The sequence below is a fragment of the Centrocercus urophasianus genome, unplaced genomic scaffold (genome assembly GCF_019232065.1).
Source record: "Centrocercus urophasianus isolate 14NV4802_14NV808 unplaced genomic scaffold, USGS_Curo_1.0 seq_10, whole genome shotgun sequence".
Taxonomy (NCBI): domain Eukaryota; kingdom Metazoa; phylum Chordata; class Aves; order Galliformes; family Phasianidae; genus Centrocercus; species Centrocercus urophasianus.
The window spans coordinates 38,559,916-38,573,488 of NW_024884142.1; the positions used below are offsets into that span (position 1 = coordinate 38,559,916).

Below are 13,573 nucleotides of genomic sequence, written 5' to 3' on the forward strand. Positions count from 1 at the left end.
AACAGCTGGAGATATAGAATGTGTAATTAAAACAACAACAACACCACCAATCTTTCCCCAAAAAACAAAATCACACAAAAGTTGGCTGCTAATTGGCCTGCAACTTTGATCAACAGACCTCCTGTAACATGAGACTGAATCTCCAGTGATGCCATCCAGTCACTGTGAAAGACTGCAGCTGTTTCATTTGTGAGGCCAAACTTTCAGCACAAGCATTCCTGCTGCCTCTCCAAGAGGGTAGTTTTGCTGTCATCATCCTCCTCAGAGGCACACTGAGGTCAATCAAGGGTAAAGGACAAAAGCAGGATAATGGCAACAATTAGAAGTACAGGGTATTAAATTATCAATAGCAGAAGTCTGAAACTAGAGACTGAGAACACATGGACGGCACAGTGTTACACACCTGCTTTCCTCATCCACAAATGTATCTTGTCTACTCAAACCGCAAAAATCACTGAGCAGGAGCTGCCTCTCATGAGTGTTTACATATTGCCTAATCCTGCCAACCTTGGTTGTGACATCCATGCGCTAACTGGGTAAAAATAAGAGAGACAACTAATTTCAGCATAGGTGTGTTACTCTGAGGAGCTTCACCTCACACACTGAAACAGAAGATACTTCCACAAGAAGCCAAACAGTACCTGTAAGAAGTAGGCAAGATAACTGGAAGTTGTATCTAAGGTAGATAAGCTCTCATTCTGCTTCCAGGAGTGCTGAGCATAAAAATGAATTCCAGGCCACACATCAGGCTCCATATGGATGCAGCTACTATGTGAAACACTCTGGACTTTACCGCTGAAGGGTTCTAGGCACACAGTGTCAGTTACACACATGTTCTTAAACACATTCAATGCCTTGACCAACAGAAGCAAACAGAACAATGGTTATGAAACCAATGTCTGGATTCTAGTTAGAATATCAACTTTGTCACAGTATTTTAAGGTTTATTTAAGAAACAAGCAAAACAAGCCACATACACACAGGTACTTAATTTGCTACTTAATGAGTTTCATACCAGCACAGCAGAATCTCACAGTTTATTCAGGCAGTCCCTCATTGCTCAAACAACTCAGCAGGCAACCCATACAAAGTAGGTAACAAATGCCTCAAAAAGTAGACTGTTCTTTAAAACACAACAACGCAAACCAAAACATAACAAAAGTACACATCCTTCACATCCTTTAAAAAAAATAATCGGGTAGGTCACTATCTAATGACCTCCAATCACACCACCGACAAAGCAATCTCAGCATAAACAAATCTCAAATTCCTCAGTTTCTACTCCAGCACTGTTCACATCTTACAGGAACTATAAATTTCTGGAGAAAAGTGAAATGAATCAGTATGAGGTTATTTTTCAAATGGCTCTTCAGCGGTGTGAGAAACCTGCCACCATGAGATGCAGAAATTGGAGGCTGAAAATCTTCCAGGCCGTGCTGCAATCCACAGCAACCCCCAACAAGAGTTGTACATGTTGAGGGCAATGATGAAGAGGTAAGTCTTGGCCACAGCAGCTGTGCCCTATTTTGCAGCCTCGTACCCTCAAACGAAGAGCCTGGAAGTCTTCGTCATGAGAAATGCCCACTTCTGGAAAATGGAAAGCAGCAGCATCTGGAATGATCCTTAGCTGTAAACACTGGGATCATGACCAGAGGAGGCTGTGGGGAATGATTATTGCTGGACAAAGTGTCTGGAATAGTGGTGAGAATGAAGGGAGGGAAAACGGTTAATCACAAGCTGGGCACAAAAAGCAGCAAGTTCCTGTGATGAGCTCATTCCTTCTCAAGTGAGAAGCAAGGGAGGAGAGAAAGACACTGGGATGGGATCAGATATACAGCTTTGCCAGGTCAGGGAAGGGGGAAAGGGGAGGGAAAAACAAAGGAAGATAAGCAGGCCCCTTCACTGAGTCATACCAGAGCTACTGCCTCTGGAAGGGAGCCAGATCTCAGCTGGAGCATTTGCCTCTGCTTTTTTCCTCTGAGAAAGACAAGGAAAAGCAAAGCCACCAAACTCAGCCGCCCACCTGAAAAGCTGTAAGTGGGTGACTTTTCGTGCTGCCCTGAAGAAAGATTCATTTGTGGATCAGCAATTTCATTATATAAAATACAGAAGTCTTCAAAAACAGACAAATATCTGCAGTTGAGGATGGCAGACATATTATTCCTCAAACCACACATTGCTTTCTCTAGGTAAATTTCTAACCTGACTTCTCCTAACTCTTTCATCAATTAAAAGCCTACGGCCCTTTAAAGCAATTTCAAACTGTACACCTATTTTGTAAAAATTTATCCTGTATATCAGCCTCAAATCACCCCCAAATCAGAACTGTGACTTCAAGCATTCTGACTACACATTTTACAATACTCATTATCACATACCAAGAGGTATCTAGAATGTGGTTTTAGAGTATCCTCAGCTACTCGTACACAGCGTTGTTAAGCAAAGTCATTAATTTAGCAACTGCAGCTCATTTATTAACATCCTACATAACATGACGTACTCTTATCCTGATACCTTTATGGATGGATTTACAGTTCGGTTCTGTCTTCCAGCAGTTGAACAACACCTGACAGAAACACCCAGCCGAGCACTCGCATGCTGCTATTAAGGCAGCCAGTAAAACCTTGAGGAAAAACTCCAAGACCTTGAGAAGGCCAAGGAATAAATCACAGCCTCAATACCACACTTTAGTAACAGGAATGACAAATCAGGAATCACCAATGAAACAGAAGACTGTACGTAAACAGAAAATCCAATTTTCAGTATACTTCCCATTGTTACAAATAGACCTTGCAATTCCTCAAACTTTTTTTTTTAAATATAAAAAGCACTTACAACAACCTCCAGCCAGCAGACCAGAAATGCTGCCTGAGAAGATAACTGAAATTTTGTTTCATACCTGAGCATTAGCTAGTGAATTAAAGCCCACTGGTTTTAAATACAAATAGCTGGATCATGAGACTCCTTTCGAAATGCAAAAACAACTACATCAAATAGTATCTATGATCTTATACAACAAAGCACGAATTTAATACTGCTTTCACTGTATTAACATCATGGCAGTGTTGCAGCATTTCTGAAATTTTACTTACGTCCAATTCATTATGTTAACAGACATGAAAGTCTGCTGCAAGAATCACATGCTAAAATGGAGTGAAGTGGCTTAACCCAGCTGAATCCAAACAGCATTTCTCACAGTGTTTTACTTCACTATTTGCTATCGTAGCCAGAATTTTACTCTTCATACATCATGAGAAAACAGAATAGCAGATGGATTCTGCTTAAAGAGCTTTTTGAGTCCTTGCCTTTTTAGCTCTTACTAAGCAAAAATGTAGGATACCAAAAGATGACGTGCATGGGTCTTCTGGAATAGAATGCAATTCCATCTCCAGAAGACCTACAGAAATTGGCAAGCATTATAGCAAGAACAGTCCATTCCAAGAGTTCATTCCTCCACTACTTTTAAACAGAAGTCTCTCTTTACTTCCCCCAGCCACCATTACCACAAACCACTTCAATTTCATAGATCATACTGGCAAACCATTCCAAAGTGATTCTTAAACACAGGATTACAGAAAGGAAAAAAAAGTCATCAAAGATAAGAACATTGAGAATCCTCTCATTCATACACCTTTGAGAACACAGCAGAGGTAGAAAGAGCAAGCGCTCTCAGAACCAATGTCCATGCCTGACACTGGGTACAGTACTGCCAGACATTAACTTTGTGAACATCTATACAAATCATTTGCACGCATCAATCCAACTCCAAGCACTCAGTAGGTGGAATTTGGAGCCTGGTTTGACCTTGATTCCCAGTTAGCTGGGCGGCACAGCCACATGGCTTTAAGCACACCAAGATTCATGCAGAGCTCACTGTGCCAGAGGTGTGGCAGCCTACACAGGTGCAATGGTTTACTACTACACCAGCAGGGCAGCAACTGAACACCTGTCCTGCAGGCAAGGTACACGAGTTAAGCCCAATGAGAAGGGATTTTCCTAGCCAGACCAACTGAATCAAGGACAAGAATCACACTGTCTGTAAGCCAAACAATAGCACACATAACAAGACCCTATGTGGGTATATTAGAAGTTGTTTTTACTGTTTCTTTATCCTGAAGAAAGTGTTAACAGAGATGTCAGCGATTATACATTTTCTTTTTTTGACTCTCAAGCAAAGCGTCACCCTCTCTCTGAAACCAGGTACGCTGCTTCTGACAACAACATGCTTACTTCAACACCTCTGCAGACATGATGATGTTTGGGGAAAAAAAAAAAAGAAAAAAGAAAAAATAAGGCTGAGATGCAGTGAGAAGCTCCTGAAGCTTATTAACAAAGGTTACAAATACAGAAAAGAAAAAAAAAAAAGCCATTAAAAAGTTCAGCAAGGAACTAAGCAGATGATAGCCAAGTCACGCTTCCTCTGCACAGCAGAGCAAAACGTGTTTTCTAACCAACATGAATTAGAAACACTTCTATTATGTAAAGTAATATTAAAGTTGGTTTGGGAAGCTAAGGGTTTCCTGCTGCACTCCTAACAGCCAGACACCTAAACTGCCTCGCTGTTTACTTTAGGATGCCACATTCATGATACGGCATAGCCCAAACATTTTCTTTCAGGAAAATGAGCCTTAATGCATTAACCACACACACGCACACACAGCCTGATACCTGCCAGACAACCTCGGGCTCTACATTTTTTAATAATGAAATAGCTACTCGTGCAATTACATAAATATTATTACATAATATCTCCTTTGTATGCAAAATTAGAGCTACAATAGAAGAAGGTCCCACTATTCCAGGGCTGTGCCTGTTAATCCCACTCATCCACTTGGTGATTTGGAGCCACAGATGCTCCAGATCACAGAAGCTTTTGTAGCACACATTCCTCTGATCTGAGAGCAGGTAAATGTAAAACAAAATAACCGTAAAACAGCATGTTTTTCTGTATAATGGAACGAAATACACCGTGCCGTTCTATCACGCGTTTTTTTTTTTTTTTTTTTGTCTCGCCTCACGCCTGATGTATGGGAGCAACGCTTTATTTCCAACGCGTCAATAAAATACAGAGAAATACCTTAATTCCCAAGGTCAGCATTACACAACGCGAGCATAAAGGGAACGCGGCAGCGATCCCTCGCACGTCCAACCCCCAAACGAGGACAGCCCTTCGCTTTAAACTTCGATTCACGCACGGCGCACCCGGAATCGATACCGAATCCCGCTCCCGAACGCCGCGGCCGTGAGGGCGCTCACGGTCAGAGCCGCCCGGGCTGCGGGGACCCCACGCCGAGGGGGGGAACGTGACATGAGGGCGCCCCCGGGGCCGACCCGCGGCCGTGCCCCGCAGTGCAGCACGGGGCCGCCGCTCCCTGGGGCCGTCCCCGCGGAGGAGTGGGGGGGGAGCGGTGGAGGGAAGAAAGCGCCGCGGCCCCGCCGCATGCACGGCTCCGGCGCTCGGGCAGCTCCGGCCGGGCCGCGCCGCGCACAAAGCCCCGCGGGCCGCGCACCTGCGGCCGGGCTCGGGCAGGTGGGGAGGGGGCCGCGCCCCCTCCCCGCCACAAAGCGCGGCCCAGCGCCTTAGGGTCCCTTACCTGCGGGGGTGGCACCGAACACTCTGACGACGGGCACCCGCCGGGTCGGGGCCTCTCGGAAGTGCGACTGGCAGGGGTCCAGGCCGGGCAGCGGGCTGCCCATGTAGTAGTCGGCGGTCACGATCCTCACTGAGAACATGGTGTTGGCCGCCGCCGCCGAGGCGCGCACTGAGCGAGGCGCGGAGCCCCCCCCGCCGCAGCGAGGGAGCGAGCGCAGCCCCCTGCCCGCCCGCCCGCCCCTCCTCGGCGCGCGCAGCCCCACACAGGCGCGCGCCGTCTCCTTCTGTCCGCCTCTCGCCCGCCCGCCCGCTCGCTCCCCCCCTCCGCCCGCTGCTGCGCCGGGCGCGTGCGCGGGCCGCGCGCTCCCGCTCGGGGTCGCCCCCCCCCACGTCAGAGTCTAGAGCCCCGCCGGTCGCCGGCGCCTGAGGGGTAGCGCGGGCTGCTCCCCCCGCAGCAGCGCGTACGCCTCGGCGGCGGCGCCCCAGCTCCGGGCTGCAGCTGTTGTTGCCATGATGATGATGTCACGGGCGCAACCACTCGGGGAGCGGCGGGGGGAGGACGCGGGGCTCACGCACACGCATCCCGCCCCGGGAACGAGGGGAGGGGGGTGAGAAAAATGTCCGCCCGCCGCTCTGCCCCGGCCGCTCCCTCAGGAAGGGGGCTCGGCGGCTCGGCGGCTCGGCGCTCGTCCGGGCGGGCTTGGGGCGAGGCTTGCGGAAGCCCGAGCCGCCGGTGGGGCGGACCGGGGAGCGCCGATGCGCCGCCATTGGGTTAAGGCGGGCCGGCCGCCATTTTGGATGCCGAGTCGCCTCGCTGCGGGAAGGTGAGTCGGCACGCGGCGGGGATTAACGGCGCCGAGATACAAAATAAAAGCACGGCGGGCGGCCGGGAAGTGCTGAGGGCAGCCGCGAGGTTCCCCAACCGCCGCCCGCGGGGCCGCACCGCAGCGCCCGGGCCGCGCTCCCGCCCAGCAGTGCGCCCCCTCCGGCGGGCGGCCGAGCACAGGGCGGCGGTTGGTTTGCGGCGGGGCGGGGCCGGGCGCGCTGCGGCGGAGCGGCGGGGCTGGGCCGGAGGCTGGGCCGGGCTCTGCTCGCGACCCGCCCCTCTCCTCACAACTGCCGCTCCGCTCTGTGCCCCGCGCCGCGAGGGGAGGTCGGGACGTGCCGTGCCCGAACGCCGCAGCGTTCGACCTTGTCTCGCTGAGGGGGTGGGGGTGAGGCGCTTTGCTGCTTGAATCCCAGCAGAAGTGGGGAATCGCCTAGGAAACCGGCGTTAAGTTATGGGGAAAAAAATAAAGAGTTGTGGAAGCTAGGTGCGTCTCAGCCCCCGTTTGTGATTTGAGTGAGAATCGGGGGGATTTAGGGCTCTTTATTTGGTCCCTGGGCCGCTAGGAGAACTCACTTCATAATTTTCGGCTCATTAGGGTGGGTTTTGATTTAAAATGGTAACCAACGCCTCCAGCTGTGTTCTCTCTTGTAGTGTCTTTGTCTGGGAGCTGAGGCTTTGGGGAAAAAATACCAGAAGAGTTGACTGTGTGCAAGGACTGCCTCTAAAAAAGCAGAATCTTGGTAGATGTACCCAGAATTACGATGTTACATATGGGTGCAGGGCTGGATGGCGCGGAGACAAATGTACAAATCTGTAAAATATGACAGAAGTCCAATATGTGGAACATCTGTTTCACATTTTCCTTACATATGTTTTGGTTTTAGACTTAAACAAAAGACAGGCCAGGCAGTTGCTACCCTTCGTTTTTTTTCACTGTAATGAGCAGGAAGCTTGCCTGTCTGCTTCAAGGGTAGCTGCTGTCCTGCTCTCCCTTTGTACACTGTCTGTTTCCCCTGGCCTGCCCCTCTTTTCCTTCTGAAGCTTGCTTTTATGCAAACACAAGTAAAAAATGTCAAGTCACCTCATCTTCAAGAAGTCTTGCATCACAGAAGTGAGGAGTTGCAGTAGGATTAAAACCCAAACTGTTACATTGAAAATATAACTGAGCTACAACTTCTTTTTTTTTTTTTTTTTTTTTTTTTGACAGGCTGGTATTTAGAAACCCTTTGGAACTTAAAGAATATTCTTTTTAGAAACGCCTGATTTTCATGAAGACTAATAAATCACTAGGAGGTCACGGGTGGAACATGTTGCTAAGCAGTATTTCCAGCCCTTGCTATTTGAATGCATTTGGTACTGTTGCTTAATTGCTGCATTTCCCTGATTTTCCATAGAACTTCAGTATGGGCACCACTCCCTTCCACGCTCTTGTCTTTCTGTCTACATGATTGTCTGAATTCCTGAGTATTGCATCTTCCCACCACTCTTACTTCACTGACTGCTTAATGGCTTTCAACACCAACAGATGTGCTGTGTTACCCCTTAAGATACTACAACACTAGCAGTTCATTTCTGTGAGATACTGATCCACTGCTGTATTCTGTTGGTATATATACCCAGGCAACAGAACACAGTATGTACCTGCACCTCAGCTGAGCTGGTACATAACCCAAGGCATTTAAGCTGCTGAATATTCTGGCTTCTTCTAAACAAGCATTGTGCTTGATGTGCAGGCACAAGTTCACGTCTGTCAGCTCTGCTGAAGCGGAAGCGGTTTCCCACAATAGCATAGTGTAGATATCAGGAATCACTTTTTAGAAGCATGAGCCAGGAGTCACTAAAGCACGTAATTCGCTCTTCTATTACAACTAAACATTTTTGTTTGTTAAATCAGGGAGGGCTATGTTTTGAATTAAGAGGAACTGTTGAAAAAGGAAGATGACAGAACTGAGACAACACTAATACCTAAACTGCAGCCAGATTCCTGTCCATATGATCTTTCAATTCCTGAAAATGTTGTAAGAGACCTTAGGAAAAAACTACGGGACTTTCCTTCTTGATGCAAATAGTGTGATCCAAGTAGTAGTCTCAGTCATGGAGACATCTCTTTAGTACTTCCTCTGAGATACACTTTTTCAGTTTCTCTTCATTTCATAGAGCACACTTCTGCTTTCATATTCTTCTTGCAGTCACACAAAGGATGTGCGGTCACACCAGGATGAGAAGGTGTTTTCACAAAAGGTTTGAGCCAGCACTGTCAGGACAGGTCCCCTCCTTCCTCCTTCTAGTAGTGGAGCGACTGCATAATAAACTCAATTCAGATGCTGATCCAGGTAAAGGTGATCCAACTAAAAGTGTTGGCTTGGTTTTAACCTAGATCAGGTCCATCATCTGCCTCATTATAAATGTAGAAATGCCTGTGCTTGCACAGCGGAGAAGACAGAGCAGGGGCTGAGTTTGAGTAACAGGGAGCAAAAAAGAAGGCTTCTTCCAGCAGTATTGGCTTATGGTAGCATAAGTTGATCACTAGTTTAAGGCACTGAGGTCTGAGGAGCATCGATAGCATTGTCAATTTAACCGTTACAGTAGAGAGCAGAAACAAAGTCTGTGTCTGGATTTTCCTACGTTTTAGCTTGCGTGTCAGGGTTTGTCCTTAGTACTTACCTTATTTGTTGTTTGTTCACGTTGTGCACATCTATTAATTATAAATGATTATTTATCATTATCATTTATTATGATCATTTATTATTATTATTATTATCATTTATTATGATTATATTATCATTATAAATGATTTTTGATGGAGTTTATCCTCTACTACCTGAAAATGCTGACATCCTAGGATGTGAGTAATTACAAAAGGAAGCATCATGGTTGCAGAGCACTGCCACCCATTTTCTATGGTATCTTCAAACGCTGTGTGTACTCTGCAAGGTTTTATTCAGTTTCCTGTTCTAAAGCAAGCACCCCTTTCTCTGCTCCAGTTGCTAAGCAGCAACTCCCCATTAGCCAGCCACATATTTACATGAAAATAATCAAGCTTGCATATATATAACTGCTTCTAATCATGCAGTTAAACAACTGTACAGTAAAAAATGAGTATTAGTAATATTAGTTATCATCAAGACTCATTATTTTCTTTAAAGTTACAGTGTCCACGTAGAGTAAAATCAGTACAGGTTTGCTTTTCTTAACAAAAGATGTTTCAGTCTCTTCTTTCTCTTACTTCATACCGTATGCCTACTCAGAAAAATTGTTCAAAAATGTTATTTGCAATTCCCCCAAAATATATAACTGCGGTTATGAGCAGACAGAACTAACTAGGTCAGGGAAAAGCCATCTTTTGCAAGTGTCTGATTATAATAGCAAAATGCAAAAGAACTTGGTGGTAGAAGATTAGACTATAGTACAGAAGGTAACATTTTGTACAATACATCCTAACTTCGTAATTGACTTGTATATCCACGTTTGAGTTCCTGCCGATTTTCAGGGCATTCGGTATTTCTAAGGTCTGTTTTTATTGGCATGGTCATCATAGGCAAGCACACAGGAAAATTCTTTATGTGAGAGTCCTGACGAACATTTCTTACTCTCCCAGTAGTTAGACCTACTCTTGCTATGATTTGAGGCAGCGTTGTGCATGCCCACTGTACTACATACCACTGGAAAGTCAAGCGCTACATGGCTGTCAGCAGACAAAAATGTAAGCAAAAAAAGAAAAGCAAAAAGCTGAGCAACTCCCAGGCTACCAGACTGGCTTAAAGAGCCACTCGGGTTGCAGAATTCATTTGTAGAGGTAACTGTGCTTTGGAAATAGTGCTTAAGATTGTAATTCATGAGAGCTCTTAAAAAAAAATAATTCTTAGTGAACAGATACAGGCTAGGCAGTTGGCTCTGATGTGTAATGCAGTTGGGTTCTGTCAAAACCAGAGCGATAACACATTTAATTAATGGTCTTACACCAACATTTTGCCACTAGAAAACTGATGAGAAAACTGGCCTTGTCTCAAGTGTGAAAATACTTGGAAAGTATTAAAGCAGTCTTTTAGCAATGATCCTTAGTAAACCTGTCAGAGCAAGAATGGTGCCACATGATTGGAAGTGAAATACATTTGAAAGAGAACCCAAGAAAGCGTTATGGGCAACCCATTATGGGCAACCATTGCAGTATGTGGGGCCTAGGAAAAAAAATAAAACACAGAATAAAAAAGAACATGAAAGAAAATTCTTTCCTGTATTAGAGGTATATCTGTGGGAGGGATTGTTTTGGGTTCTGTTCATTTATTTTTCCTTTCAATATAATTTATTTTACTGACAAAGGAAATGAATTAGTGTTAATTTGCGCTCCAAGAAAAAGATTCAGTTTAGTGCCATATGAGAAATTAAGTTGGGTGCATAAAGAATTTCTAATGGGAAAGGAGGGCTATAAAACTAGAAGCTGTCTATAAGCAAAATCTGCCACTTAACATCTATAGGAGTGTTTTATTTAGTGCATAAATAAGAATGGCTGATAACCTTAATTTTGGAAAACAGATACACATAGGAAGAGTTGTCTGGCTTGCATTTAAATAGAAGTGTTATAATATCTTGTCTTGCATATCAAGTGCAAGGTTTTGAACTTGAAAATAGCTAAGAATCTTCCGCTCTGAACTAGAAACTCCTTAACCAGAAGTGGCAGAAGAAAAGTTCTGGAAGTGAGGCCTAAAATGCGTGAGGTTATTTCCATGAAAGCAAGTGATACATCAGTGTGATTGTACAAGATCTTAGGTCCTAGGATCAAGGTCCTAGCTTATTTGGGCTATTTTTTTAAGTCATCAAGAGAATATAAGATTCATTTGACTCCATCTAGGAAAACAGACAATGAAAGAGAACACAAGTGAAGTTTGTAAGTATATCACTAACTTTGGCATAAGCAGGAAGGAAAAATATTTAAGCAAAAGAACAGTACTGATATAGAATGATTAGCTACAAACTGGTCATAACAAATTTAAGCTGGAGATTAACTGGACATGAAAGATTTCTCACCAATGGAGGAAAGAGTTTCTTCTCTGTGTGGAAGTAGGAGAGCAGAGCTTTGTAACAAGTTTTATTATGGAAGTTGATTAGATTACCAAAGGAGGTTCTGTGATGTTCTTTGCTGTTTATCACATGACTGAATCTGATGATCAAAATTTTAGAAGAATTGCATGTAGTTCACTGAACATTTCAATTATGGGTTCCTCTAATTGATACAGATGATTTAGCCATTAGGAGAAAGAGCTTTCATCATCATTGCACAAAACACATTCTATGCCATGTTTTCATTTCAGAAAACCTTAGCTGTATGAAATACACTGCAGCAGGTTATACTGCCACATTCCATGTGCGTGCAAATAAGTTACATATACAAATTCTTATACATAATGCTTATATGAAGATACAAAACTACTTTTAAACCATTTTGTTTCCTGGGTTGCATTTGTTTTTAGCAATGTACATTTCAAACAGAAGTTTTAATTGGAAGTTATTTGACCATAACTCTTTTTCCCCCCCAACATTTTCAGGTTTTACCTTGGCCTAACATCAGAAGAACCTACCAGTGAATGTGCATACAAGAGAACACATAAGTACTCAAGGAAATGATATCATCTGAAATGTAAAAATGAATAAAGATTTTCACGTATGTAACAAAGCAGAACTATACTACTTTTATTTTAAAATCATATTAATTAACAGCATACACATAATACAAGAAAACTGACAGTAAATGCATTATGTTGTATCCAGAGATGAAGCAGTATTGATCTACTCTCTGCTAATGGAATTCTCTATGTCAAAAAGGGGTTGGGCTTTCCTCCTATGTTAAGAGAGCAGCATGTTGTCAAGAACAATATTTATATGGTTCTGTAATGAGTTTAGTGTATCACATGTTGTTAGAGAGCAGCTAACAGTGTAGTAGCAAGTGAAGTTTAGTGGCTGGATGTATGACAAAAAGAAGTTAGTAGTTGAAATTTAATTAAGATGATCTAATTAAGTCTTAGATAATCAAGGAGTATTGCTAGAGCCATTGTGTGAGCAGTGTTGCTGAATCAAAGCTATTAAAAAACTAGATGCCTGTAAGAGTTGGATATGGCCATAAAAGATCAAACTATGTGTAAATGACATCTAGCATTTAAACATTAATAGTGTTTGTGTGAATGGTATGTCTGTCAGAGTTGCTGGCAAGTTATGCAGTAGGAAGGCAAAAGTGGTTGAGCATTTGAATAGCTTTTGTTATGAAAATAATTGCTTTTATTTTTACATCTTACATACATTATCTCTTCCCAAGAGAAATTATGTGCGACTTGGTGGGGTTTACAAAAAATGTATTGTTTCTATGTACACATACATCATCCTACCAAACTCTGAAATTTCTATTCCATACAATGGAGCTGAGGTGAACGGCTGTAAGAACTGTTTTTAAATCAGCAACAAATTTTTCATATTCTCGTTCTTATGGGTAGCCACATCATTTAGCTGAAACTCTCCACTGAGGGGGAAAAAAAACAAAAAACAAAAAACAAAAAACCCATTATCTGATGCAAACAGTTCACCCAAGTGATTCAAATAAGTAATTTAAAAGATTCCATAATGTAAGGTTTCCAAGTAGTGTAACTGCAGAATGTCCTATCAGTCTCATAATAATTTATGCAGCCAATTGTATGTACACATGTGGTCATTATTTGAACTTTCCTTGTTTCAAAATGCGAAATGTGTTTTTAATGAATGAATCACAAAAATGGGGCTGGATGGTAAGTGGCAAAATCACCTGTTGTGCCATGTAGTCTGACTTACAAGCAGCATTCCCCATTCATGCATTAAAGTGAAAGAAGCTTCTGTCTGGTATGTTGATCACAAACAGCCATCTGTTATCCAGGAAGAGATAGGAGAGTCACCAGCAGAGTAAACTTAAAGTGCTTTAAGATTAAATTAAAGATGGCAGAGGCCTATTAAATGCTTTCTCCATCTCTGTCAGTATTGGTTTCTGTAATATATGAATGCATACTTTATGCTGCTGTTCCAGACACCAACTATTCCCCCTCCCCCCATTAAGTCAACTACCTGTAGTTCAGAACACAGTTTAAGATTTCCTGTATTGTCTGTCTTCCTTTTTATCACCTCTTTCCCCTTCC

The 13,573-nt window shown here is 43.8% G+C and overlaps 1 protein-coding gene and 1 long non-coding RNA gene across 3 annotated transcripts in view; one reads left to right on the forward strand and one right to left on the reverse strand.

Annotated features, from left to right (window-relative positions):
- The window catches only part of REV3L (REV3 like, DNA directed polymerase zeta catalytic subunit), a 113,266-nt gene extending 107,495 nt beyond the window's left edge, over positions 1-5,771 (reverse strand). Inside the window, exon 1 of the mRNA XM_042811614.1 lies at positions 5,595-5,771. Coding sequence (XP_042667548.1) covers positions 5,595-5,733 — 139 coding nt within the window. The 5' untranslated portion in view covers positions 5,734-5,771. The remainder of the gene's footprint in view (positions 1-5,594) is intronic.
- Positions 5,772-6,310: 539 nt separating this feature from the next.
- LOC122157352 overlaps positions 6,311-13,573 on the forward strand; it is a 17,028-nt gene continuing 9,765 nt past the window's right edge. For both annotated transcript variants that reach the window (XR_006167893.1, XR_006167897.1), the window contains exons 1-2: positions 6,311-6,417; positions 11,966-12,081. This is a non-coding gene — a long non-coding RNA (uncharacterized LOC122157352). The remainder of the gene's footprint in view (positions 6,418-11,965; positions 12,082-13,573) is intronic.